This window comes from Calidris pugnax, unplaced genomic scaffold (assembly GCF_001431845.1).
Source record: "Calidris pugnax isolate Ruff unplaced genomic scaffold, ASM143184v1 scaffold219, whole genome shotgun sequence".
NCBI lineage: Eukaryota > Metazoa > Chordata > Aves > Charadriiformes > Scolopacidae > Calidris > Calidris pugnax.
Genome location: NW_015094507.1, coordinates 3005064 through 3032756, shown reverse-complemented (window position 1 = coordinate 3032756; position 27693 = coordinate 3005064). Strand labels below are relative to the sequence as shown.

The following is a 27693-nucleotide window of genomic DNA, read 5'->3' as shown; positions in this document are numbered from 1 at the left end:
GGGGGGGTTTCGGGGTGGGAACGCTGCTGGGACTGGGACGGAAACTCTGCCGTGAAGTTGATGGCCTTTATTGTAATCAAAGGGGAGGGGGGAGATGGGGGGAGAGACCCCCAGCCCAGAGCAGTCACTAGATTTATTCTGCAGACCCCAGGGGGATTTCTCCTTTTTTTCCTGTTTCTCCGGCAAACAGGTGGGGTAGCTCTTCACGGCCCTTTTGGGCTCTTGCTTTCAAACATCAGGTGGAATCGGTGAGCTCAGGAGTTTGTTTGGGGCTGGAAATGAGCGAAAGATGAACTTGAGGAACTTTCTAGTTCTCTGAAGGCGGATCGATAACGCCAAAGTTTCCCTGACCTTCCCCGGGAAGGGCTCGGGCTGGCATTTTGATGAGCGATGGCCCCGCTCTGAGTCATGGGCATTAATGAGACAAAGCCACCTGGGGATGTCACCGGGGAAAGATCTGTCCTGATCTTGGAGATGCCAAGCAAAAAAAAGTGCCGGAATTTGTCCTGCATTTCTCATCTTTTTTTTTTTTTTTTTGTGTGTGATCTTTAGGAGCTCTCAGCACTTCTGCAAAATCAGATCAGATCGATACATCAGATTGTAATCTGATGGTAACTGCCTGGGCAGATTTGGTGGAGGAGAGGGGAGCAGAGCCAGGGCTTTGCTTCGCCCTGTGGGTCCCTGCCCTGGTTGCTGGGCACGGGCAGGGGAAGGGTTTCCATCCCCCTGTGTGCTCTGACTGATGGTGCTTCCCCCATGAAACGGTGGTCTGCTGAGTCCCTGTAAGCCCTGGGAGGAGCTGGGCAATGGCTTCACCCCTCCTGAGCACACGTGGAGAGGAAGGCAGAGGTGATGGCAAGCCATCTCCAGCTGGCAGGTGGCCCCGAGGGAGCTCTTGCCAGCTGGCATCGAGTGGGGCAGGCTGGCTCCCCACCGGCTTCCTCTCTCAGCTCTGGCAGAGCAGCTGCCTCGATGTATTATTTCAGCCTCTGGGATGGATTGGACACTCATTTTGTGCCTCCAGGCGGGTTAATAGGATGTGTGTCCAACAGCAGACACTGTTATGATAGCCTAATGCTTCCTCTCTGCCCACCCGTGTCAGCTTTCATCATTAACCCAGCACGTGCTGGATGGTCGTTAATCTACCTGTGAGCATCGGGAAGGCAGGGGGGACAACCTGACTTCCTACCCCCACAGCGCTCGGGGGGCAGCCCATGGTGGGCATCTCCAGCAGCAGCAGAAACCTTCAGAAGTTTGTCTGCTCTGAGCTTTGTCCCACCCAAACCACGGGAGATGGTGCTGCCACGGCGTCGCTAAGGAGGACACGATGGGGTGCCTGTTCCCCTGCGTGCCATGGTGCCTCCTGGGCTGGAGGAGATGACAATGAAGTGGGTCGTCCCCCATGTGTCAGTGGTGCCCGTGGGGAGAGCAGGGAAAGCAGTGTCCCCAACCCCCGTGGGGCTGGGAGAACGTCCTTTTGGTGGGTAACGCTGGTTTTTAGTAGAAGAGGCGCTGCTGCCCATCCCTGCCCCCTGTGCTGGGCTGGAGGATGCAGGAGGATGTGGGATGCAGGAGGATGCAGGATGCAGCAGCATCAGCGCCGTGGCTGCAGTTTGCATGCTGGGTCAGTAAATAAAGTCACCTGAAGGCTGCCTCAAGTCAGCGTTGGAGGCAAAAGCTGGGGGAGAATCATAGAAGCATAGAATGGTTAGGGTTGGAAGGGACCTCAAAGATCATCGAGTTCCAACCCCCCTGCCCTGGGCAGGGACACCTCCCACCAGACCAGGTTGCTCAAGGCCCCATCCAGCCTGGCCTTGACCCCCTCCAGGGATGGGGCAGCCACAACTTCCCTGGGCAACCTGGGCCAGTGTCTCCCCCCCCCCACAGTAAAACATTTCTTCCTGAGATCTAATCTGAATCTTTTTTCTTCCAATTTTAAACCGTTTCCCCTTGTCCTATCACTACACCTCCTGGCAAAGAGTCCCTCCCCAGCTCTTCTATAGGCACCCTTCAGGGATTGAAAGGCCGCTATAAGGTCTCCCCGGAGCCTTCTCTTCTCCAGGCTGAACAATCCCAGCTCCCTCAGCCTGTCTTCATAGGAGAGGTGCTCCATCCCTCTGATCATCCCTCTGAGAGAGGGTTGGCTCTCTCTAGCAGCATCTCCCCCCCATGCCAGCTGGCTTTCTGGGGAAGCAGGGGGTGTGTGTGGGGGGGTAGGGATGCTGCCGCTATTTTAGGGGAATCCCTTCTGTGCTCTCCTGGTGTGGGTTCCCCTTCCCAGTCGCACAGGCAGGAGAGAGACAGGGGCTGGAGGGAGGAGCACGTTCCTACACGTGTGTTTTGGGGGACAATAGAAATATGAAGAGAGCTGTTGTTGTATCGTGTTCAGTTATTGCACCTGGGGTCGGTGCTGAAGGGAACACAAGAGAAGGAGGGTTTTGCTGCGGGGCTGCACGTTCCTCTGGGCTTTGCAGGGAGCCTCCCTGGGGCAGCGTTGGTTTTCCTGGTGCCATAAAGGCAAACTGACCCCCTCCCCCTTCCTTGGTCTCCACAACCTGCCTTGTGTTCACCAGGTAGAGCAGATCCCCTGGTGTCCCAACCCAGCCGTAGCACCCAGAGGGTGATGGAGGTATTTCAGACCATGCTGGCGTGTGTCAGAACTTCAGGACTGCAGGTCTGTGAGGGGAGGTCACAGACTGTGCCTGCCTCTGTGAAAGGAGGAAAGGAGGGTGTAGAGAGGTGGGGGTTGGCTTCTTCTCCCAAAGGAATAATGACAGGAGCAGAGGAAATGGTCTGAAGTTGGGGCAGGGGAGGTTTAGATGAGATCTGAGGAAGAATGACTTTCCTGAGAGGGTGGTCAGGCACTGGCACAGCCTGCCCAGGGAGGTGGTGGAGTCACCAACCCTAGAGGTATCGAAGAAACGTGTAGACGTGGCACTTCAGGGCATGCTCTAGTGCCTGAGATTATTGGGTTGTGTCCATTTGTGAGTTTGGTTTTGGTGTGGTGGGGTTTTTTTGGTTTTGTGGGGTTTTTTGGTTTTTTTTTTGTGGTTGGACTCAATGACCTCAAAGGTCCCTTCCAACCATGAAGATTCTGTGAGCCGTGAGACAAGAAGCCTTTGCTTCTGCGCGTCCCTGTGCGGTGGGGAGACTGGTGGAGCTTCAGGTCTGCAGATCCCCAGGTGGCTGGGAATGGACAGGGTTTATGGATGACACACAGAGCCAGGCTCGTTACCCGGCCAGAGACGTGCTGCCCCAGCGATGGCAAAAGAAACCCGTGTGGAGGGTTTGTTTGCAACAGCTTATTTGGAAGAGCAAATACCTCAGACCAGGTACGGTAGAGATGATGCAAGGAGGTGTTCATCACATCATGTGTCCTTGGGAAAGAGAGAGAGAGATAGAGATGGGTTGTGCCACTTCCTTCCAGAGTAGTATTTTTTCCAGCGGGATTTGATTAGGTTTTTTGCTTATTTCCAGGGGTGGTAACTCAGTGAACGGAAGTTTCCCCATCCCTGCTGGGTCTGTCCTTCTGCCCAGTAGCTGCCTCATGTCTGAGCGAGACAGGGTTTCTCCAGTAGCCTTGGGGCAGCAGTTGCTTTAAAGCCTTGCAGAATGGTTTCCTACTGGGGAGGAGCTGGGGGGGGGGGCACCCAGAGCCCCTTGCAGAAGCTGAAAGGTTCTTGGGGTGCAAACAAGCCTTGCTGGTTTGGTGGTTAAAAACCAGGAAAGAAGTACAACTACACGGAGACCTGACTTGCAGTAAAGCTCCGGTCTTGGAATCTAAGCCTTGCTTTCTATTTCTTGGTGTGTATTCTTTTTGTGCTAGAAATGTCAACGTGCCTCTTCTCTCCTGCTGGGCTGCGACTTGGCCTTGCTTTTCCATCTGGGATAGGACAAGATGTCCTGTAAAATGGGTCTGGTTTACCCACCTGCTGACCCAAAGCCCGAGCCATCTCATTGTTTTTTCATTTGACTGAGGACTCCTGTAGGATTAATGAATCCGGAATAATTTGTTTTCCTTCTAGGTGTCAGTGCAGTTCCAGTGGAAAAAGACCATATTGAAGAAATGGTGAGTAGCTGTCTGTCAGAGGAGATGTCAGAATGCATCAGTTGCCTGGTCTCCCATGTTTTGTCCTTAAACTCTCAGGGTAATGCCTTTTTTCCCAAGGGTAAACTCTTAAGAGACCATCAGTCACCTGGAACTGAGTCCCGTTGGTGTCAGGGTGACCTGCCTGCACTTTGCTGCCTTTGATGATGGATGGCTCCCCATGTCAGCCATGGGACTTCAGAAGCCCTAGGTTTTCCAGCTGGCTGAAAAACGATCTAAAATATTGATAGGACGTGTTATTGGAGTGTAAACAGTGAGATGGCAAATTTGAAGGAAGATGAAACATCTGCACTAACTAACTGTGTCATGGACTTCCTAATGCAGTCCCCATGCCTCCTGCTTTGGAAAGAGATTCTTAACCTGTTTGATTAAATAAATGCCATTTGCTGCTCTCAGAAAGCTGTAACCTCACATCAGGCCATCTCCGCTGGGCTGAGAGTGTGATCATTTAGATTAGTAAACACCTGCTAATAACTAAAAACAGTTAAAAAAACCAGTCACATGAATGTTTTGTTCTCCCCTCCCGCCCCCTGAGACCCTCGTAGCCCTGATGATCTGAGTGTTCACCTGTAGCCGGTGCCTTCAAGGCTTGAAAATCATTTGGTGTGAATGTGGGGAGAGGAGCTGTTTTAGGGGGAGGGATTTGGGGTTAGAGGAGGTTGCGTGACTGCCCAAAATCAGTTTCCTTGGCTTCCAGGAGACCACCCTGGTTCCTGGAAGTTAAGCACTGAAAGAGGCAGGGTTTGCAGCTCACAACAAGAGGGAATGTGGAGTGTCTCGCTTATGGAGGGTTTATTGGTGATCCAGGCAATTATAGAATCACAGAATGGTTAGAGCTGGAAGAGACGCTAAAGATCATTGAGTTCCAGTGCCCTCCCACCAGATCAGGTGGCTCCAAGCCCCCTCCAACCTGCCCTTGAACCCCTCCAGGGATGGGGCAGCCACAGCTTCTCGGGGCAACCTGGGCCAGGCTCTCACCACCCTCACACCAAACAAGTTCTTCCCCACATCTCAGCTCCATCTCCCCTCTTTCAGGGTCAAACCCTTCCCCCTCCTCCCATGGCTCCCCTCCCTGATCCAGAGTCCCTCCCCAGCTTTCCTGGAGCCCCTTGAGAGACTGGAAGGGGCTCCAAGGTCTCCCCGGAGCCTTCTCTTCTTCAGGCAATGTTCTGGTAACACCTTTGAGGCAGCATCATTTGTGTAGATCCTACAGGATGGGCCTCATCTATTAAATGTGCAGTGGTTATGTATTATTTTTTTTTGTAGGGTGCTGTTTCCACATGTTGTTTGATGCTCCCTTGTGCTGAATAGGGTATTTAATATTTAAAAAGGTACAGAAGGAGCCTGTCATCTCTGCAAACAAAAGGGGAGGTTGAAAGAGCTCATGGCTCTCCTCTTCTTACTGGTGTGGGATGGAGGAGCAGCACTTGTTGCCCAAATGCACGGGGAGTTGTGGCAGAGCTGGGGATTACTCAAAACTCGTAGATGTTAGCCTGAACTCTAAACCTGAACTAACCTTCCTCAGTAGCTGGGTCAGAAATAGGATTTCCATTTTTGCCATGAGAATTTTCTCTCCTATTTTGTTTCTTCTAGGTGACACGGTGCATCGTGGAAGTGCTGTCCAACGCGCTCTCTAAGCCAAACGCACCCCCCATTAACCCTGAGTGCAAAGAAATCCTGAAGAAGAGTAAGTACAACATTGTCTGAACCGGTGAAAGGAATTTCCTAGGTGGATTCTCTCAGGTGCTGGAGCTGGTTGAACTGTTACTCCAGCCCGTGTGAATCTGGTGCCTCCAAACTTCGGTGTCGAAATTCCAGTTTTCCTTCTGTATAGTGTGAGTGGCTCAAGGAGCCTGAGCTGGTGACTCTCAGGGGTGCTTGGCTGACGTGTGGAGCTCTGCTTAAGCCACTTGGAGGGGCTGAGAGAAGGTCTTTAGGGAGTTGTGGTTACTTCCTTCCTCTCAAGTGGCTTCACCAACCACTTGATAGGATCTCAAGGTGAAAACCAGTCAGACAGTTGAACCTGTCCGCTCGAGCCCTCACCCACAGGGTCACGTTGGGCACAGTTTGGCAGATCTGAGGGGTGCTGCCTTAGACTTAGACAAAAACCCTATAAGCTACTGTCCAACTGGCTCTGACAAACTGGCCGTTGCCAGTCCTAATACCATCTCAGTGGGAATCTCGTGATGATCACCTTAATCATGACACGCACTGTATCTTGACAGAGCTACTGGCTATGTCAGGTGGATGGGCCACCTTCATAAAATCCCAGGAAAGGATCATGCACTCGGTGTGTGACTACGAACTAGCCCGAGGGGTCCATGAACATCACTGGGTTTGGCATCCCAGAGGGCAGGGAGCAGCTTCAAGCAGCCACCACTTCAATCAAGAGATCTCTCCTGCACCTGGTGGCAGCTGGGCCCATGCCCAGCTCGGAAAAGGGAATCTTTGGCTCAGCCCAGAAACCATAATGAAGTTGGTGGGACTGACTGGGGAGGTGTGGAGACGTGTGTGCTGAGAGCTGCCTGCGGGAGCACTCCTTCTGGGTGAGCTCCTGTAGCACGGAGCTTCAGTGCCCCCTCCGAGGTGTCAAACCCCTCCGAGGTGTCATCCCCTTCTGAGGTGTCAGCCCATTCACTTGCTTGATGGCCTGATGGCTTGTTACTCTGGACACCATGCCAACCTGCAGAAAGAACATAGAATCATCATAGAATCATAGAATGGTTAGAGCTGGAAGGGACCTTGAAGACCATCCAGTTCCAGGTCCCCTGCCCTGGGCAGGGACACCTCCCACCAGAGCAGGTTCCTCAAAGCCCCATCCATCCTGGCCTTGAACACCTCCAGGGATGGGACATCTGGCTTTTCTGCCCAGTTATCGTTCTGTAACCAAAAAAAATATAAATAGGCTCTTGAACTTACCTGCCAGCAAGAAAGAATAACGAAACCCACCCGTCTCCTGCTTGGGAGAACAATGCGTGGCCCTGATACGGGCATCAGAAGAGGGTGGGCTTGGGGCTTTGGGAATACATGGAAATTTTGGAAATACACTTCTAGGAGATGTGGAATGCCATCAGGCATTGAGCTTTGTTTATGGCATTGTTAGTTTCAGGAAAAAAACCCAACCATATATTTGCCATGTTTTGGAAAATGAAAAAACACTTACTGGAAGGAGAGGGTAAGGACCATGTTTTTGCCCTTGGACAGGTCTCCTTCAAGAATATCAGACAGTGAGAAGCTTTTCAGAAATAATGAGCTGTTTTAAAATCTGTGTGGCTCTTGTCTGAACACTTTTAGGATTTGTGATCTGTTTCTGATGTTGGTCAGACACAAGTGAAGTGGAAATATCTTCATAGAAATACATCATTATTGTGGTCAGAGTCTGACTTCCATTTAGCATTTTGGAAATAGTGGAAGGAGCATAATTTTGTTAAACATAACTATTGCAAAGTAACAGATTTCTTTTTTTCTCCTTCTTTTTTCCTCCTTCTTTTTTCCTCCTCCTTTTTTCCTCCTTCTTTCTCCAGTCAATTTAGAACTTTGAAAATTTGCTAAAAGCCCTAGATATTTTCAAATCTCTTGAAAGAAATAGTTGCCTTTTTTTGTGAGTGAGCCTACCTGGGGGATAAGGCTTAACATTCAAAGAACTGAACACAACTCCAGATCCCATTGACTTTTAATGGGACCGAGAGCTAATTTAATTCAATACCAAAAATGTGACCACAAAGAAAGGAAAAAGCCAAAGAGGAAAATTTATTCTGGAAATGTCAGTGGAACTTCTAAAATGCCTAATTAAATGAAAATTGGGTAATGCTTTTCCAGACAAATATGGAAAATATTAGAAAATGACTGGTTTTAAAAGCAGAATGAAAAAAAAATAAATAATTCTGTCCAAATCTTCTTGCTACTTTGGGAAGACAGTTAATTGCTGAAACCAAAGTAATGCTTCAGGGGAGAGTCGCATCCCTTCATTTTGCTGCTCTTGTCATTGCAGGTGGGAGAAACGACAGAGAGAGAAGCGAGAACAACCAGCTTGAAGCGAGGCACTTGAAAGACCCGGCAGAGATTGAAAACCATCATCCCGGGAGCGTGGAGAAAGAGCAAAGTCAGGCAGAAGAGGAATCTAAAAAGTACATGGAAGGAAGCGACGAGGAGAAACTTGCTCACCAGGAAGTTAAAAGCAAGGAAGAGGAGGAGGATGGACACCACTCGTCTCTTCGAGGAGAGAGACTCCAGATGGAAGAAAAGAAACGCTATCAGGAAATCCGAGGAGAGGAGGAGAAGAGCTACCAGAGTGAAGAAGAAAGCAAAGAGAGCAGGCGTCACGACGAAGAGGCAGAGCGTGCTCTTCTCAACAAGAAGTCCCACTCTGGAGGCACAAGCGCAGAGGAGTTCCCTGATGGGAAGGATCAGAGCCCCACGGGCCACTGGCATCCGGAGGAGGGGATGCAGAGCCCTCACAGAAGAGTTCATGAAGGTGAGGAGGGAGAGGCAGAGGAAGAAAGAAGTGAAAAATACCACCATGAGTCTGAGGAACGCGATTTCTCCCATCAGCAAGAGCATGAAGAATCTGATGAGAGTGAAGAAACGGAGGAAGAAAAGCAACCCTACAGAGCCAAAGGTTATCATGGGACACACAGAATGGGTGACTCCTCTGAAGAGAAGAGGAGCCGCGGTGGGGAGAAGGAGGAACTGGCTGAGGAGTCAAACACAGAGGAGGAGGCTCGTCTCTGGGACAAAAGGAACCACCATCAGAAACATCACGAGGAGTCTGAGCAGCAGCGTGAGGAGAAGAGTGGCTATCATGGGAGGCGTGGGTCTGAAGAGGTGGAGGAGAAGAGACGTGCAGACCGGGGAAACGAGGAGTACAGAGAAAGGTGGCAGCAGAGCGAGGAGAGCAGTGAAGAGGAGAACAAGAGGCGTCACCACAGCGAAGAAAGTAATGAGAAATGGCTTGAGGAAAGGAGACACCACGACGGGTCACAGGAGGCAAGGAGGCACCATTCCGAGGGAAGGACGTACCTCGGAGAGGAAAGTGAGGAGGAGCTGGACAGGTATCTCAGCGGTGGCAGCAAGGACAAGCAGCATCGTGCTGGAGGGAGGTACCACCTGTGGGATGATGAAGATGAAGGGTCACAGAACGCCTACGCTCGAGAGCGCAAAGGGCAGGCCAGAAGACACTATGGCAATGAGGACAGTGTAGAGCAGCAGCGCTACCCTGGGAACAGCGAGGAGGAGGAGGAAGAGGAGGAGGAAGTAGAAGAGAAGCATCGCAGCAGTGATCAGATGGAAAATGAAGAGGAGAACACAGAGGAGGGAAGATACGTGGAGAGGGAAGAGTATAGAAGCCGTCTCCCGGCAGAGATTGAGAAGAGAACCAGGGCGTCCTACAGCCCCTTCTACCCACTGCTCTGGTGGAAGAGCCGGCACTTGGAGAAGAGGGACGGTGCAGGGGAGCAGCTTCTGGAGGGCAAAGCAGAAGGCAGGTCCCCCCTGAGCCAGAAGAGTCTTTTCCCTGAATATCGCGACTACGACTGGTGGGAGAAAAAGCAGCTCCTGAGTGCTCTGAACCACGGACGCACCGAGAAGAGGAATCTTGGCAAAGCCAACAGGTACGACACAAGAAGGCAGGACAGCAAGATGGAGCAGCTGGCACAGCTGCTGAGTTATAGGAAGAAATCGGCTGAATTCCCGGAGCTGTACCATTCTGGGGAAGAGGTGAGGAAACGTCACGTCGTCAGGACCGAGAGGGGAAGCCTGCGGCAGAGACCTCTGACGGAAGAGGAGGTAGGTGTGCAGGCCTTTCTCTGGACCTTTTCTCAGCCCATTCCTAATGGACTTAGGAACTGGGGAACTCCGTGTGGAAAAAACGCAAACCAGATTGTCACGTTGAGAGCCAGATCTTCAGCGATTTAAAAATCTGCTTTCTTTGAATGAATTCAGTGGAAACTACCCCAGGGCAGGGTCTGTAGAATAATGTGCCTCCTCATTAGCTTTTGTCCGCTGCAAGAGAGGAAGAGAAAGCAGATTTTCCTCCCGTGGGCTCTAAACTCTCCTTCTAGGGTCTGGCAGACAAAGAAAACAAAGCTAAAGAGGGGTAATTAACCAGCACCACCGGGTCACTCGGGCTGTTTGAAATGTGCAGCTGAGAGGTCAGCTGGGCATTTAGGGTGAAAATCAGCTACACCTTGACTTGACTTCCTGGCTGTGATGGTGGAGCAGGACCTGGCTTGTGCTTGTAACCCCCACTCCCCCCTGTAGTTCCCATGTACGTGAGTCCTTTTCTCATTGGGCTTCTTGTCCTGCTTTGGTGTCCAGGAAAACTGGGTCTACACCCATCAGCTGCGTGTTCCTCCTGCCCATCGCTCTACCTGGAGCACTGGGCTGGGACCACTGGAGGTTCAATCCTCATTTATAGAGAGGTTAATCGGCATTAGCAAGTCATCATCGTAAACAAGAATGGTTGCACAATTTTTCCCCCCCCATCCCTAACATCTGGTAAGGTGGAGATGTTTCTCTTGCTGCACGCTCTGCTGGCTGTGTCATGAGCCTGGAGAACCGCCACCATGAGGTTGTAGCCTCCCAAGGGACCATCACCTGGACAGGAGGGACTGTTGGGGGCGGTGGCTGCGAGGTGGCAGGAGGTCACCACTAGACCATGGCGCTTTAGAGCGAAAAACATGAAGCTGTAATTGGGGCCAGCTCTCAGTTTTGAGGATTTTGACAATTTCCCCAGCCCTAGTTTGGTTTAAAAGCAGGAAATTGCACGGATCTCCCAAGCGTGTGCTGCGCTGCTGTGAGGTCTGCCCCAGGAGCAGTAAGGGGCATGAGGGGTCTGCTTCCCAAAAGGTCTTTTGTCTCTCGTTTTCGTGGAACAAAACCTCTGCCCACGTTACCTGATGTGTAAAACTCTCTTTACGTTTCCGCAGGAGAAGGAACTGGAGAACCTGGCGGCCATGGATTTGGAGCTGCAGAAGATAGCTGAGAAGTTCAATGACAACAGGAGGGGCTGACGACCACCTGCGTCGGCGTTTCAGGGCCGGGTGTAGCTGTACCCCCAACACCTGCGTTTCGTGGTAAATTCACTGCCACCGGATTGTTGTTTGCCCTAAAACCAGGAAATCCTACTTACCGTCCACTATAGCGTAGTGATTTATACAGCTGAAAACCTCTTTCATTTGCTATTATGCTATTGGGATTCTGAATAGCATGAATTTTAGTATTATAACCTTTCATGCGAGGCAGATATTTTTAATATGCTTGTGGAAAATACTTGTGTTAGTGTTCTTCAGAAATATATCTGTCTGAGTTTGAAATAATAAAAACCATTGATCTTGGACCAAACTTTCTCCTTGCTTGTTTGACTGATGGGGTTATTTCAAGGCAAGCTCTATCAGAGGCAGAGATGGGCTACAAAACGTTGACTTGGAGTTCACCGGTATTTCTTAAAAGTCCTAAGGCCCCTCCTTACGTGCCTTCTATTTGCCAGTTAGCAAAAGCACGAGAAGTAAGAAGGAATGCTAATTAATTTAATCGAATCACAGAATGGTTTGGGTTGGAAGGGACCTTAAAGACTATCCAGTCTGGGCAGGGACACCTCCCACCAGACCAGGTTGCTCCAAGCCCCCTCCAACCTGGCCTTGAGCCCCTCCAGGGATGGGGCAGCCACAGCTTCTCTGGGCAACCTGGGCCAGGCTCACACCACCCTCACACCAAACAAGTTCTTCCCCACATCTCAGCTCCTTCCCCTTCCCTGATCCAGAGTCCCTCCCCATCTTTCCTGGAGCCCCTTGAGGGACTGGAAGGGGCTCCAAGGTCTCCCCGGATCCTTCTCTTCTCCAGGCTGAACCCCCCCAACTCTCTCAGCCCCCCCTCCCAGCAGAGGGGCTCCAGCCCCTGGAGCATCTTTATGTCCCTCTACTGGAACATATACTTCGGGTTCAATTTAATTTAACTTATCAAAAGGTGCTTTTTTTACAGCCTTTCTGCTGTGGCAGTGTCTTCAGATGCCTGTATCACACCCTGCGTGGAGGAGAGAGGCCACACAGAGCTGAGCCACCTTATCAGTAAATGTGCAGTATCTGTCATCTCAGCTTAACCCGGTTCATCCACCCGCTCGTTAAAACACAAACACACTCTCCAATTAACTGCAAGGCACTAGGAAATGGGCACTGAGCTACCGCTCCCTGAATTCTGTCTGTCTCTGCCCGGGGATGGTGGTGAGACCACAAAGATGGTTCAGCTTGTTTGGTCAAGGTGCGCAAAGGTTGTATCCTGGCTCAAAGTAGGTGACAGAGCGTTGACTTCAGCAGGACCATGGTTTCACCAGACTTTTCCAGCACCAGGAAGGAGTTGGAAATCACCATTTTTGGGGTGGGTAAGACTAGAACTTTTTTTTTATCAAAGTCTGAAAGCTCCAGATTCCCAGTGATGAGGGAATGTGCTGACTCCAAGAGCTCCCATCTGGGCCGAAAGCTCCCACTGGGGGTTCCATGGGGCGCAGTGAGGGAGGGTATTCTCCTCCTGAAGCCCCTGCTGGACCTCTTCATTTCCAAATGGAGGGGAAAGTAAGAAAACCAAAATAAATCTCATTAGGAAAAACATCCTGCCATTTAATCGATGAGGCAAATGCAAAGTTAAAAAAATCAATAAAAAAAGCTACACATCATGAGAGATAAAACAGTAGAATAAATATATGTACATAGAGCGGGTTTCAAAATAGCCGTATTTTAAAATAAAAACATATAACAACTCTCAGGAAAATGACAGGCAATACTAATAGAGACATTCTGTTTAGATATTTGTTTTTTTTTTAATTTACGCACATGCACTTCCTCTTCTGTATTTATTTCAGGAAAACACGGGGTCATGCTGTCAAGTTTTGGTATTAGTATTCTCTTTTTATTGTTCCTTTGGAAAAAAAAAAAAAGGGTATTATTTTTGATATTAACTCTGCTTCCTTAAAGTACTGAAAGCAGCCGGGGTCCGTGCCCAAAGAGGGCACAGACCACGACGCAGAATGCTGTTCCCTGAGGCTGTTCAGGGAAAAGGGGAAGCCGAGTGAGATGTGTTGATTCAGACTCAACCTTTTAAAAAAAAACAAATTAAAAAACCCTACTTCATCACACCCAGTTGTGGCAGCAAACAGAACACCTTCTCTGATGCCTCATCTTCTCTTGATCTTCTCTTCCTTCTGAAGTGACTGTGTTTTCGGTGTGATGTTTGCTTCCAAGGGTTTTGCTCCTCGTTGTGATGATGGGAAGCAGCTCTGCTGCTCTCTGCTGAGGGCTGTACGACAGGCACCGTCGCTGCGCCGCCGACAGCACAGAAAGCATATCGCTTTTTTACCAACAGTGAGGCTCCTGAGATCTAAAAACCAAATCAATTCTTCAAGTGTTAACAGTGAAGGTCTTGAACTTTGCATCTTTTAGAGGATGGCTCTTCCATCTTCAGTGCTTCTAAGTGACTGGAATCAGATTTGCCCTCATCCAGGACAACGGTTATACCGGACAGAAGGTACCCTCCGCCACCGCTCATCGTCAGTTTGGGATGGCTTCGATCTGGTAAGACCTTTAAAAAGACAAAACCCAAACAAATAAAAAAACCAAGCATCTGTAAAAACTCATTCTATACAAGGACATCAAATTGCGTAATTTAAGCTTATAGTATAAGATGTGACCTTTTTTTCCAGCCACCACAACAAACAGCCATTTGGAAAGTGTATTTATCTTTAAAGAGCTAAGTATCTGCATTCTGGAAACCAGGTACAGAAATACTCAGTGAGGCAGCAGCCTGTAGTCTTGTGTACTTCTTTGTGGCATTTCCAGAAGTATAAAGCCAAGGTTACATGAAAATCTCAGGAACATATTCAGTGCTGGTGTACTCTGCCAGAAACCACAGCTGGTCTAAGGAAACAGCAGTCAGTCATCGGTCATTTCCATTCCGTCACCAAGATCTTTGTTAGCTACTCTCAGGGTAAGACACAGCACTGACCCATGGCCTTCAGCTCCATCACACTCTTCTGCCAAGGTTTTCTCCTCAGTTACGCTTCCTCCTGATGGTCTGAGCCACTGACCTGTGCCCAGTTTTGACCCTGCCTGCACCTCCCCACAGCAACCCTTGCCAAGCCCAACCCATGGGAACATCTTTGATCCATCTCCTCATCATTCCCAATTTGATGGTCTCATCAACAGTCAGTAATTGTGACCACCCAGTTAAGTCACCCCTCTGCAGAGGTGCTGAGCTGCTCAGAAGATGTGCTTCTGCTTCCCCCTAGCTGAGAGGGTACTCCCTGTTTGCAAACACCTTGTTCAAACCAAGTTAGTCCTTGTTGAAACCAAGTTAGTCCCTGTTCAAACCAAGTTAGTCCCTGTTCAAACCAAGTTAGTTGAACTGACATTTATTGCCATGGAGATGCTTTCCCTTCTCATCTTCTCGTTGTTCAGTTCCCGGAAGTGAATGGAAACTTCTTGTTACTTTAGTTCCAGGAAATGTGTTCTTTGAAGACTCTGACTTTGTAAGTCACCACAATTCTTAACATTACGTATTTTTTTTCAGCTCTCAAACCAGCCAGAACCGAATAAACACTTGTAATATTTTGCTACATCTCTCTTACACGACATGAGATGGTCCCTCACCTCAGACCAGCCACTACAGCACAGCAACTCTCCCAGCTCTCAGCCTGCTACAGATACTTCAGCAAACGTTTAAATGAAATGCTTTGTAAGAAACAAAAGAAGTATTTCCATTTGCAGTTCTTGCAATGAAGCATTAAACCTCTTGGAGTATTTTCCCACTTGCTCTCAGGTAAAACCAATGCATGAGCTTATGCAGAGTGTCAGCCAGTCCAAAGCCCCTGTTTTTGGAGAGTTTTGAGCCCCAGTGTTCATGCTGTTTGGCAGCCACTTACTGCAATCCTTACCTGGTAGTTCCGTAGCCAGGTTTCCGACAGCTTTAGGTTAATGACACCGCCTCTTTCCCTCAGCTTCGTGTAACAGTCTAATAATGGCTTAAAAAACCCAAACAGTAGGTTATACAGCAGAATAGTCTCAAACTTGAACTATAACAGCTAAAATAACACACTCGATTTACCTCTTTATACTGGCAGTAGACAACAAAAGGCCTGGAAGGAGCAACAAATTCCAGTAAAGAAAGCAGTAATGGAGTGGGGTGAAACTTGCTGGCTACAATTAAGCTGCAAAACAAATTTCACACGCATTAGTTTTCTGCTTCTAAAACCTATTCATCAAGTGATAATTTCTCCTACTTAGCACAGCGATCAATTATAGCTTAACTGTTGCTAATCAGCATGTTGTCCCGGCTCTAACAACTCCCCAAATAGAAAAACAAATCATGATTTCCTGCTTGCATAATTAAGAGGATAAAGCACTTGTTCCCTCAAGTGCAGTGTATTAAAGGCCCTGCAGAAGCACTCACTGCAGCTGTGGTGAGCTCCACAATCATTCTTACCACCCCAAAATTTGCATGCTGCTTTCTCTGCCCTAAGACCATTGTCCAAATATTTCAATTTTGTAACTGCTAACTGCTGCTTGGGCTGTAACCTCAGTCATGATTCTTTGAACTGGGTAATCTTCATAAAATACATTTTTCTATTAAGAAGTCATTATTTAAAGAGGAAACAATCGCTTAGTGGGGACAACTAAAAACCTTTTAAAAAGAAATGTCTTTGCTAACTTAAAGGCTTCATGTTTCATTCTTCATCCTCATTTTAATATCACATTGTCACTCATATTTACAGATGCTTAAGATTGTCTATAGGTATCTAGAGTTTTTAATAAGAAAAAAAGCACTGTTAAACTATACTGCAAGAAATAGGTAAGATTCAATGAGTTAATAAGTTGTACTTGTGCAGAAAGAATGCACTAATTAATCTACTTCTCTAGTGACCCATCAATTAACTAAGATTTGCTCTCCAGGGGACTGTATAGCACTGGAGATGCTGTCAAACTTCCCTAACAAAAGGGAGGTAAAAATGGATGTTCAATTTTCTAAACGCTCTAGAGATAAAGAGGTGAGACAATTCCTTTACAATTGTTTCCATTTCGGTTCTCTGTTGGCCACGGCCTTATTTAACCCTCATTCCAAACTTCAAAAAAAGAAATGCGTGCTCAGTAATTAACCAAGTGGACCATAAAGAAAACAAGACCCCAGAGCGTGCCTCAGGAGGCGTGGGGTGCCAGGAGCTCTGCCAGTCAACAGGAAGGGAAGCAGGAGATGGCAGAGGCTGCCAAAAATCAAACCCTGTCCCCTCATATGGCAGCACATACTGCTGTCAGCAGGCAGCCCGGCCAGCCGCGCAATCAGTGTGACAGGGGAGAGGGGAGGAGGAGGAGGAGGAGGAGGATGCAGGAGAGGAAGGGTAGAGAGAGGGTGTGGAGTCTAATTCTGAACACACAGAGCGTCTATAAACCGATTTCTGCTTTCACCGTATCAGAAAAATTTAATAGTCTATCTTAAAAAAAGTCTTCTTTGGAACAATACCAAATGCCATGCTTTCCTCCCCCTCGAGGACCTGTGACAAACTTCAGCTCTCATAAATGGAACTGAGCAGGTCTAGCGGAAGGACTGGCTTACCACATAACAGCACAGAAGACAAACATTACTAAAATTTTATCTTCTACATTAAGTAGTAAATATTGTAAAATTCAGCACCTCAAGAAGTAATTCTGAAGTCGGTGGCCATCTTTACCTAATGACCATTTTTTAAAATTCAGACAGCAAGTCCCAATCTTTCTCCCCACCACCACCGTCAACCAGCTTCTACCTACCCTTTCCCTGTTTCTCTCTTGCAAAACAAACCCAATCCCTAATTTCCTGCCCTGGTTCTGCTCACGGGCCAAGGTTTTGTTAGTTTGAAGCATTTCTTTATTCCAGGCCAGATTTTCCTGGCTTAGCAGTGTGTGTACCCTGTGGTTCTTGATCCAAACAAAACAGTGGGCTCTAAAAGGCTGATGGCTAAAGAAAGGTGATCCTGACTGAGCCATCTGGGACAGGGCCTTCAGGCAACCATGGACTTCTCTTCCTCCCCATCGTGCTGAAGACTTCCTGGAGCAAGAACTCACTCATAATTTGTTACAGATTTCATGCGTTACAAAGGACAAAAGGAGTTGATGAGTGACTCAAAACAAACGAATGAGAGAGAAATCCTAAATGGGCTTCCTCGAACTCAAACTTCACCAACAGCCAAACACGCTGTTCTACACCACAGGAAGAATCAAGTCAAATATTAATTTTCACTTTGCCAGACCATGCACAGACATTCATTATAACGATGGGTGCAGGCCTGACCTGCCATACGGCCACCCAGAGGCATCTCCAGTGGTGCTGCTGCTGCCACACGGATGGGCAGAACTTCCACAAACCTCCCTTACAGCTTTATCGCTTCAGAGAACACAGAATGACCTGTTTCTGCATCTTTGCACTTTAAATTTCTACCATTTAAATATACTAAAATATGAATGAGCGTGAGGTAAAACATTTCATAATAATAATAAAACCAAAAATTATATACAGGCATTTAAATACAATCAATAAATGTGTATTAAAATTCATCCCAGCAGATCAGCTTTATTCCCAGGGAGCCAATATTCTTAGGAGGACAAAATGAATATGAATGTTATTGAATTAACTAAATCAATGTTACTTGAATAATTCAAAACATTTCAGCATTTGCTAAGAACATCATGAAAAAGTCAGAGCCACCAAGTGCTCTTACACTACTGTGGGGCTGAATTTCTAGGAATATGTTTATTGTATTTGTTTTAAACGGCTGGTATTAAATCTTCATGTTAAATTGTTCCTTGTGAACAATCAAGCCTGGGTGAAGCAGGTAAAATGAAGTTATGTGTTTCTTCCTGCATAAAAAAGAAACGAGTTTCTGAAAACAAACCAAACCAACAAACTTAACTCCAATGTAATAAACTTAAAACCTCAGCTCCTACTTCGCTAATTGGAATCCTGTGATTTTTATCAGCAGTCATTCTGTATTAAATTCTACCTGGATTCTGTTTCTCTTTGGATAGAATTTTTTTTTTTAATGTTTACTTATAGCTAGTCAGGAAACCATGACTTTTAGATCATTAAATTAATTTAAATAACAGAAAAAATCTCAAAACGTTAAGAACCAAACAAGACTAAAGACACCCCTGGGTTAACTGCTCGCTTTTAAATATTAAGAAAAAACCTGGGGTATTTTAAAAACAAATGTTTTGAAGAGAATTAGTTTCTGTAGATACGTTTTAAAACAGAAGAGCTTTCTGACTCCAAACAAACTTACCCATCAGCATTCTTCTCTGTCAACAAAGCAGCAGTTTCTATTAGCTTTCTCCTTCTCTCCCATTGTTTTCTTTGCTTTTCCCGAACCTTTGAACAACAAAACAAACAGTTTGTACTTTAATTGGTAATTATATATTGGATCACTATTGCATGGACTGAATTATTATTTTTTGTATCTTAGATGGTTTAATGGAAGACAAAAGACAACTTCCAGAGTTCAGCTTTAACACCTGAATAAGCTTTATTTCAGCGTGATGCAGATGGCAGAATTTTAAGTATATAGACATTGTAAAACTTGAATAGCCACAATAAATATTCTTACATTGTCTTTACTTTCTTTTTCTTTGTTCTCTTTAAATTCTCCATCCTCAGTATTCATGTCCATTGTGTCTTGCTCTTCTGTTTGGTTGATCTCCATGGCTGTTTCAGTAGTGGATTCCTCTTCTGTTTCCTGAAGTGAAATCTGCTTCTCATCAGTCAGTCCATTGCTTTCTTCTTCCACCAGCGTGTTCTCTTCAGGTTCAGAAGGCAGAGTCTCTGTAGAAAACGTGCCCGAGAGGAGACTATCCACTTTGCTGAGAGGAAATTCATGAAGATTATCGAAAAAAGGTTTAGGAAATCCAAAACAACTGGTAGCAGCTCTAACGGGTCCCCCTCCTGGATACATCTGAATAATGGATCCATAGCCTAGGAGAGCAAAAAAATCAAAAACACATTGGAAAGCCAGGATTTCTGGGACCAACAAAGCAGACATTTAAGAATAGGTAAGTAAATTGCCTGCTCTTACTCTAACCTTAATCAAATTTAACAGGCTGCTAAGGTATGCCTCAAGGTAGAAAATCTTTATGGGAAGGACAACAGTTACTGCAACTCAGAAGGACAAGGTAACTCAAAGGTTATTCATGTATTAAACATGTATTTAGGATTAGCACAGAACATGTAAGCAGTGACAAATTGTTAGAAAAGCTAATTAAAATAAGAATTAAAATGTCAATTTTCTACAGTATTTGTTACTTATAACCATGGAGTGGTTTTGAAAAAAAAGTGAAAGCTAATATAAACAGCATTAATATGCAAAGAATTTCTACAATATCCAGAGTCTAAAGGAAGAGATGTCAGACGTTTAAACATACTAAAAAGAACTTTTCAATAGATATATTGAAATTGCATCTTATTTAATTCACTTCAGAGAGTATCCCTACGGCCAAAAATTGCTGAAACAAGAACAATTTATAGTATAACTGCCTGTGTGCTTCTCAGCCACCAGACAGCACATCTGGCTGCACAACACTGTCTCACACTTCCCACCTTTCCAGGCTTCGGGAATAGAATTGTCATCATCTCTGTTTAGTGTCTTTGAAGGATTTACAATGAAACAAATTAACTGAGCTTGAGAAATAAAAACCAAGTCAAACTTCTCAAGAAAGCATAATATACTACTTTTAAAATACATGTTTTGCAGAGGTTAAATCTTTGGTGCAGTGACCACAAGGAATGACATTTTCAGTGCTGCGGGCTGTCCGAATTCCAGTGTTTTCTGCCATTTATTTCCTGGACTTCCTAAGTGCCTGGGAAGAAGCTGCACATGGGCTCCTTACAGCCTCTTCTGAACACAGTGTCCTTATACTGAGACTGAAACTAAACCAGATCAACAGACAGTGATAGCAACTTTAAATTTCCTATATTTTTTTTTTAAATAGTGGAAAATAAATCGAACTGAAACATGCAAAATACTTGTATTTCCATTGGAGAAAGTTGCATCTTTTCGAATACTGGAGACAGTAAAAGTACCTTTTAAAAACTGAGAAAGTTTTTTTTTTAATTACTACCTTTTGGAAATCTCACAGAGATGTTTATTTCTTAAGTTTCTAGTAAGCATGAACCAAAAGCTGCCACCCTACTGACCTCCCATCCGCTCCATCACCGCCCCCAGCACGAGGCCTGCGCACGTTTCCATTACAATCATCTTGTTGCCAGCACGGATGTTTCCTAGAGTCAGCATCTGAGCCAGGGTGTCATATCGCAAGTGGCTGGAAGACAGAGGGTTTTAGGAAACATCCAATTTAGTTTTCTTAGAGTTAGAATTACTGCAAATTAGTTTCACAAAGAAAATAGCAAAATCAGAATATGAAGTAGGTTGCTTATAACGAAGCGCACATCTCACACTATGCCAGCCAGACGTAATATTTTCTAAACTTCTTTTCAAATTTGTGTTGTTCTCAGTTTTGTAAAGAACCATTCAAATGGTATTTGAATGCATTTCCTCATCCAGGAATGTATCCTCAGTGATTTTCAGTAGCAGGCACCACCCAAACAACATCTAACCCTCGGCATTGCAGCGCCTGCACTGACAAGACTCAGGGATGGCCAAGGAAACGACAACTAATCTTAATAGATAAATACAGTCAAGTGAAGGAGATGGGGGGAAGAGAAGGAAAAAAGCTTGAGAAGCCTTAAATAACATAAGTTTGAGGTTTTTTAAGTCTCAGCATCTTAGATCTACTTTTACTACTTTAAAAACAATAAATCAGTCCTTCTTAAACAATGTCTGTAATGACGCACCATTTAATTTAGGTAAGTGAAAATCAAACACGGCTTTATCTCTGTCATCACTGCTCTCCTGCTCCCGCCCGTCAGTGTTAACCACAGGCTTTTAAATTCTGGAGACTTGTGATTGAACACGACTTTGAATCCCTAACACATTAAAGACAAAAATGTCTGCTTCTGGTAGGTGGCTTGTTGTTTTCATTACTGAACCGGAAACCAGAGACGAAGCCACTGACCAAAATCTCTGAAAACACAAAGAGCCTCTGTCTACACCGGTAATTAGCAAGGCAGTGGTGGCAGGGAAGTGGCAAAAGCTGCTGCTGTACGGTCAGAGCTTTCTCTTCACTGCAAGATCATATTGATTCACCTTCTAGATCACATTATTTTTTCATTAATTTAAAATCTTTCCATTATCAGGAAAAAAAGAAGAAATGTGGTGAGTATTATGTACTCTGGTATAATACAGGTAGCTCGCAAATTATTGAAACACCTTTGTTATAATTTGAAAAAAGAAACAGAATGAAAACTTACTTAATTTTTCCAGGTTCTCTTGCATAATACATTGTTGACAGAATGCGAGTGGATGGTTTCACAATTGTAATAACTGCCTCATATCTGTAAGACACACATAGTAATAGCCTTATTTCAAGCTCAACAAATTAGGGAACTACTAAGTATTTTCCACATTTTAAAATTCACTTACTTTTTTTTCTTCTTCTTTATGTATTTATCTTGAGCAAATTCTGTTTTGTCTCTGAATGTCGTACTGTTCTCTATTAACTGTTGAACTATTTCCTTGGAAAAGACAATTTATTTTCATTATAGCTGGTATTTTTTTTCTGATTCATTTCATACATAGTATTTCTTTAAGCAAACACTGAAAATATTTCTTTCCAGTAGAAGCATGTATACCATTAACTTCTACTGCCATTAAAGGCAAAGTCAACGTCTACTAAACAACATGAGAAGTGAGGCACTACCCTGACTATGTGCAGGAATTTAATCATATACTTTTGCCTCTAGGTGGTTTTTTTACTTCATAATGTCAGCATGAAGACGATAAAATGCTTATCCTGAAAATGGGGTATTTCGTGGGGAAGGAGTCTGGTGGGTGCCAGAACTAACTCATGAGAGAGGGCAGACCCTTGTGGCCAGAAACGAAGAAAAAGCAGGATTGTTCATTTCAGCATCAGCAAGCCATCCCTTCATCCCTTCCTGTGAAGCCTCACTCCCTATGTGTTCTTATCCCACGCTGACCGCGAACGAGACTACCCTGCTTTCTCCAAGTGATTAGCTACTTTTAATTGTCCTGTATTTAGAATGAAGCAGAGTTATGTTGTTGTTATTATGGAACAACCAACATGTAGCCTGTCAGTCTAACGCTCCCCATAGGAACTGGAAGGCATGGCAGTACCCTGGGAAGCTCTACAGGCAAAAATATTTTACAAAACCAAACCAGAACAAGGACCCTGATGTCACATGCAATTATTTACTTGAACCCAACTCCCTCCTTGGGTCTCTTGTCTAACTTTAGCATCTCTATTTCTGAGGGTATTTTATTTCCATCTTGTGCTATTTCTTCTCTTATACTCTGGCTACTTATCAGACACCTCCCTAACCCCACCTAATTTCATCTGCCTCCCAAATTGTGCTAGACTCCTGCACCAGCTCCTTGCACAACGTCAAAACTCTGTAGTATGTACTATTTTCTGCAACACTCCCCATGAGTTCTCTCTCTACCTCCCAGGTTTTCCCAGAACTCCAGTTTTTCTTTCCTGGCCTCCTTTTTCTAATCTCTTCCCTTTGCCAATTCAACTCTTCTTCCTCAAACTTTCAGGTTCCAGCCGGAGGGATCATTAAGACCTCCAACAGCAAATAGCTCTCATTGCTCAGGGTTTGTCTCCAGGCCTGCAATACAAGAACAAATGCTGCAAGGTGCTATTTCGGATGTGATCAAGGTAGTTTAACTGCTAAAATTTTAAGTTTCTATGAAAAAAAACTTATGTATGAAGAGCAATAGTATAACCTTTCCTCACAGGAGTTTGGAGAGGGTGGTGGTGAGGAATGACAACAGGAGTATTTTCAATGTGGGCTTTAAGAGTCTGCTCCAAAACACAGTGGTGCAAGTACTTCTCAATGTCTATTGGTATTTTTCACGCTGTTAATTCTAAAAGTCCTTCAAATACTAAAAATGCACTCTGCAGTGCCCTGGGAGTACACACCATTTCATGTCTGCATCCTAACCTGGGAAGGATTTGGGAAGTGATGGGAAATCAAACCCCATTAACACTGAGGTGGGTTTATTTCCAATAACAATCATCTCTAAAGGGAGCCTGCATCCCAAAGACATGCCATTCACAAATATGAATTCAAATTTTACATTTACGGAAGAATAATACCTATTGCTGCTAACACAGCACAGTTTAAAATTAATGTTCAGCTACAGTTCAGAAGCCAGAGTTAACAAAGTAGGATATTTTAATAACCTAAAATAACAGTATGGTAGATGCAGGGCACAGACATGCTGAGGACATACAAGAAAGCCAGAGTGATCTTCTGCCACGGATAATGAGAACAAACAGAAAATGTCAAAGCTATCAGACCAATTAGTACATTCTTCTCAAAGAGACAGCGCCACAAGCAGCACAACCATGGAAACAGAAGAAATACCATCCTAAACTCCTTGGACCCACCCATGATTAAGCAGGCAAAAGAGATGAACTTGATGTAAGCATGAGCAATTTCTTATTTTTATTAGAAAGAATAAACCAAAGATGAGAGAGAATTTTGCCTGGTAACATGTGCAGAACAGAACGGGCTGCAATGGTTTATTAACATTTAAGATGGCTTCACATCTTTTTTGGTTGGTTGGTTGGGTTTTTTTTTGGTTTATTGTTTGTTTGGGGTTTTTTTTTGTTTGTTTTTGGTTTTTTTTACAAAATCCAAATCCCTTTTCTGTCAGAACAGAACTTGTCTCTTGAGAATATTCTTAGCTTTTGAGGTGCAGATAAAACACAGGCCTCACATGTATTTGGAGGTATCACCTAGAGGCACACCCATAGTACAGTTGTTAGTGTTACTTGTTAATACAACAGTATTTATCCATAATCCTTTCCTACATCTTTGGCAGTTCGATTATTGCATGATTTTAATACATGTAATATAGAAATAATATTTTAAATGTTATAAACAAACAAAACTGAAAGGTGGTTACACGAGTTTACTTCCGTAACAGTTTTAATATTTCTTTTTGTCTGTTACAACTTCTGAGGGGGTAAAAATTTATACTTTACTCTCTATTGACAAAGTTGCCAACCTTACATGAAGTTTTCTCTGAAAACAGATCTTTAGGAAAAAACATGACTTGGGCAGAAGAACAAAAGAAAAAGCACTGAAGTCTATGCACCAATAAAAAGAATAGCCTATTTCATAATCCATATAACCATCAAGGTAGCACAGAAATGACACCAAAACCTTATTTTTACCTGTCCTTTAATACCCTTGTCCTTCAAAGCCTTTATGTCATCATGAGTCAGTTTTTGAGACTTTCCATCGTCAACTATGTTACGATTATCTGTACCTGCTTCTTTTGTTTCTAAAGGAAAAGGATATAGATTTGTAAAATCTAGTTCTAAATATCTTTAAGTTGGAGAAACATATGATTTTAGTTTCACAGAAAGCAGACTTGTCAGGATTAAACCCACATGCTTCACGGCCTTGTAACGTATTGCCTAAGCAATTAATGAAATACAGTATGTAAAATATACCTTAGTATATATATTCACCCAAACTAAGGTTCAAATTTTCTCCCGTATTAAAAAGCTTATTTGTTACAGGACTAGTGAAACAGCAGATCAAGATAAAACCATGCACTTTTATGACAGAAAGAATATAAGTGACATTAAGTTAACAAATGATTAATAGAAAGCTTTTCCATCATCTTTGGTATCATCCAAGTAGCAAATTAATTGGAACCTGTTTTTCCAACCAGTCAATCCTCTGTAATACCTGTGGTAGTCTCTTCCACCTCTTGCTTTGGCTGGAGGTTTCCACCACTGGTTACTTCAAATGTAGTTCCATAAGTATGTCCGATGGCATTATCCAGATAGAACCACTGCTTCTCAAAAATAATTTTTCTGAAATAATAAAAAAGTTAACAATAATAAAGACATTATTTTTACTATGTCTCAAACAATAGTTGAAACTAAGCTATAGCTTCATATGAGACATTTTCATCCATACCTTTGAAGAAAACCAGGACAAGCATAAAAAGTGAAACTAGCCACAAAATACCACCAAACTAAAACTGGTTAGGAAAAGAACAAAACTTAGATCGAGCATACAGCTAGATTTTTTTTTCAATTCAAATGAATTCTAAAATGGCAGATAAAACTTGAATTATATATAGCACCATTTTTTTTTAGCAAGGAATCAAATTAATTTAAAGTATATTAAATCCAGGCAGGGTCATGCAGGTTAGTGCAAAAAGATGAGCATGAACCTGTATTTTGAAGAGCTCATTTGAAATAACATTTCTCAAAAGACTATGTAGAAAACAGACAGTAGCACAGAGTATCATGTAATTTTAGAAATGTTTAATAAAAAACAAACAAACAAAAAAGATTTTACTATCCTTTTCATTTTGGTTGCACTAAGGGAGGTTTGCATTTTTCCTTCTTCACACAGAAAAGGACCCACAACAGCTTTCACTTTCAGGCTGACCTAAGAGGGTTTCCTTGCTGACCAGAGAAATACCCACCTCGTCGAATGACCTCGTCTGTGCCACACTCCCACAGGAATCAAAACTTACCAATATGAGCTCTTATTATACTCATCACTAGTTCTGAAGCTAAGCAAAAAGGTTGTTACTTCCAGTTTTCTACTGACTGAAGTATGCAATTCACGCATATATTTTACGCATGGTATTGATGTATTCCCAAATACAATCCAGAATTTAAACAAAGCATTAAAATAAAAAGTTGTCAGAGATATTTATTACCAAACCCTCTTCATAAAAATTAACAGCATTATACTTGCTTGTGTAAAGTCTGCCAACCCGGATTTAAAAGACTAATAAATGACTTGAAATGACTGAGAAGCATATAGATAAAATTATGTGCATGTGGTCAAAATTAATTTTGATGATCATTCTAAACAGAATATCCAACCACGGCTATTGCCACATGTTCTTGAAGTATCCTTACCCTCATCAGATTACAGAAAAGGAAAAATGAATGCAAAAGTTATTTAATTTCCCATAACAATATTTAATCTGACTTTTCACTCCTTCTTTTATGGTAGGGGTTTTAAACAAAAACTGAAGAGGGAGCTAACGAAGAGCTCCTCACAGTGCTCCACAGGCTAACAGAGTAACTACCTGATTTCCCTGCTAGATTCTACAAGCAAACATTAAGCCTGTCAATGACCACTACTCCCAAACTCCTAGGTCTGAGCTATGCCATTTTCAAACCAGTCTTGTTCAAGCATAGTACCTTTAAATCTCCACGCTACCGAATCAGATATCTGGCCACATTATTCAATACTGACTTGTACACATTGGTCTATAAAACCGTCTGCTGCAAGGGGAAGAGCCCAGGCTGCGTCCACCGATTACAGGATGTCCTGCTGGGCTGCAGGTGCTTCTTGCTATGCCAGTTGGCTCAGGGAAAAGAAACAGGAGACCTTTCATAGCACCCTCTCTAAAGCAGTAACTGTCCAGAACTGACAGCTAGCACGTTCCTACAGTCTAAAACAAAGAGAACAATGAAGCCAATCCCTATTATTAACATGACAACGCCACATCTTGCAGAAGCTACACACCACAGCGAGATAAGACAGGTTGAGTGAGTTGAGGGGGTTCAGCCTGGAGAAGAGAAAGCTCCAGGGAGGCCTCAGAGCCCCTTCCAGTCCCTCAAGGGGCTCCAGGAGAGATGGGGAGGGACTCTGGATCAGTGAGGGGAGCCCTAGGACGACAGGGAAGGGTTTGACACTGAAAGAGGGGAGATGGAGCTGAGATGTAGGGAAGAACTTGTTTGGGGTGAGGGTGGTGAGAGCCTGGCCCAGGTTGCCCTGAGAAGCTGTGGCTGCCCCATCCCTGGAGGGGTTCAAGGGCAGGTTGGAGGGGGCTTGGAGCAACCTGGGCTGGTGGGAGGTGTTCCTGCCCAGGGCAGGGGGTGGCACTGGATGGTCTTTAAGGCCTCTTCCAACACTAACCATTCTGTAAGTATGATGAAGACACACTTTTTAGGCTGCTGCACCTTTTCTCCTCTTCAACCTGCACCAACTGGGCAACGACAACACAAAATCATCTTAAATGCCTTTCAAATATTTACGAACACCACAGGCGACCTCCCGCGTTTGGGTTTTTCTTGGTTTGTTTTTTTTTTTCCCCCCGTCATAGCAACTCAGGCATCATAAAAGCCTCTCAGCCCGCCCGCCACAGCGGCCTAGCGAGGCCGGTGTTTCTCCCGAAACCTGGAGGGAGAAAGGAGGGGGTGGGGAAGGACGACAAGCGGGATGGACAAGCCCCTCACCTCCGCCGTAGCACAAGCACCGCTTTGAAGACATCGTCCCGCTTCAGGACGGCGCAATCCCCCTCACAAATGCGCGGACCCGGCCTCGGCCCGGCCTCCATGGCGGCCTCCGCTACCGGGAGAGGGAGCAGCGCGCGGGCGACGCCGGCACGCCCCGCATGCGTCGCATGCGTCGCTCGCCCGCCAATGGCGAGGCGGCCGGGGGGCGGGAGA

General features: G+C 45.0%; 2 protein-coding genes across 3 annotated transcripts; one reads left to right on the top strand and one right to left on the bottom strand.

Moving 5' to 3' along the window:
- Nucleotides 1-4002: 4002 nt before the first annotated feature.
- On the top strand, nt 4003-11449 carry CHGB (chromogranin B). The gene is made up of 4 exons (XM_014964371.1): nt 4003-4069; nt 5702-5795; nt 8100-9892; nt 11035-11449. Exons 1-4 carry the CDS (start codon nt 4067-4069, stop codon nt 11116-11118), a joined length of 1974 nt encoding a protein of 657 aa, XP_014819857.1. The 5' UTR covers nt 4003-4066; the 3' UTR covers nt 11119-11449.
- A 1242-nt stretch (nt 11450-12691) lies between these two features.
- On the bottom strand, nt 12692-27630 carry TRMT6 (tRNA methyltransferase 6). Of its 2 annotated transcripts, XM_014964747.1 has the most exons (11): nt 27481-27630; nt 24956-25083; nt 24433-24542; nt 21651-21742; nt 21479-21562; nt 20306-20430; nt 18723-19087; nt 18402-18487; nt 15197-15299; nt 15027-15113; nt 12692-13675 (listed from the first exon to the last, which is right to left on the bottom strand). In XM_014964747.1, the coding sequence occupies exons 1-11, from the start codon at nt 27579-27581 to the stop codon at nt 13502-13504; spliced, it is 1455 nt and encodes a 484-aa protein (XP_014820233.1). In that variant the 5' UTR covers nt 27582-27630; the 3' UTR covers nt 12692-13501. The 2 variants fall into 2 exon arrangements, with proteins under 2 accessions (XP_014820233.1, XP_014820234.1); XM_014964748.1 differs by lacking the exons at nt 24433-24542; nt 27481-27630 and having other exon boundaries at nt 24956-25085.
- Between the last annotated feature and the right edge of the window lie 63 nt (nt 27631-27693).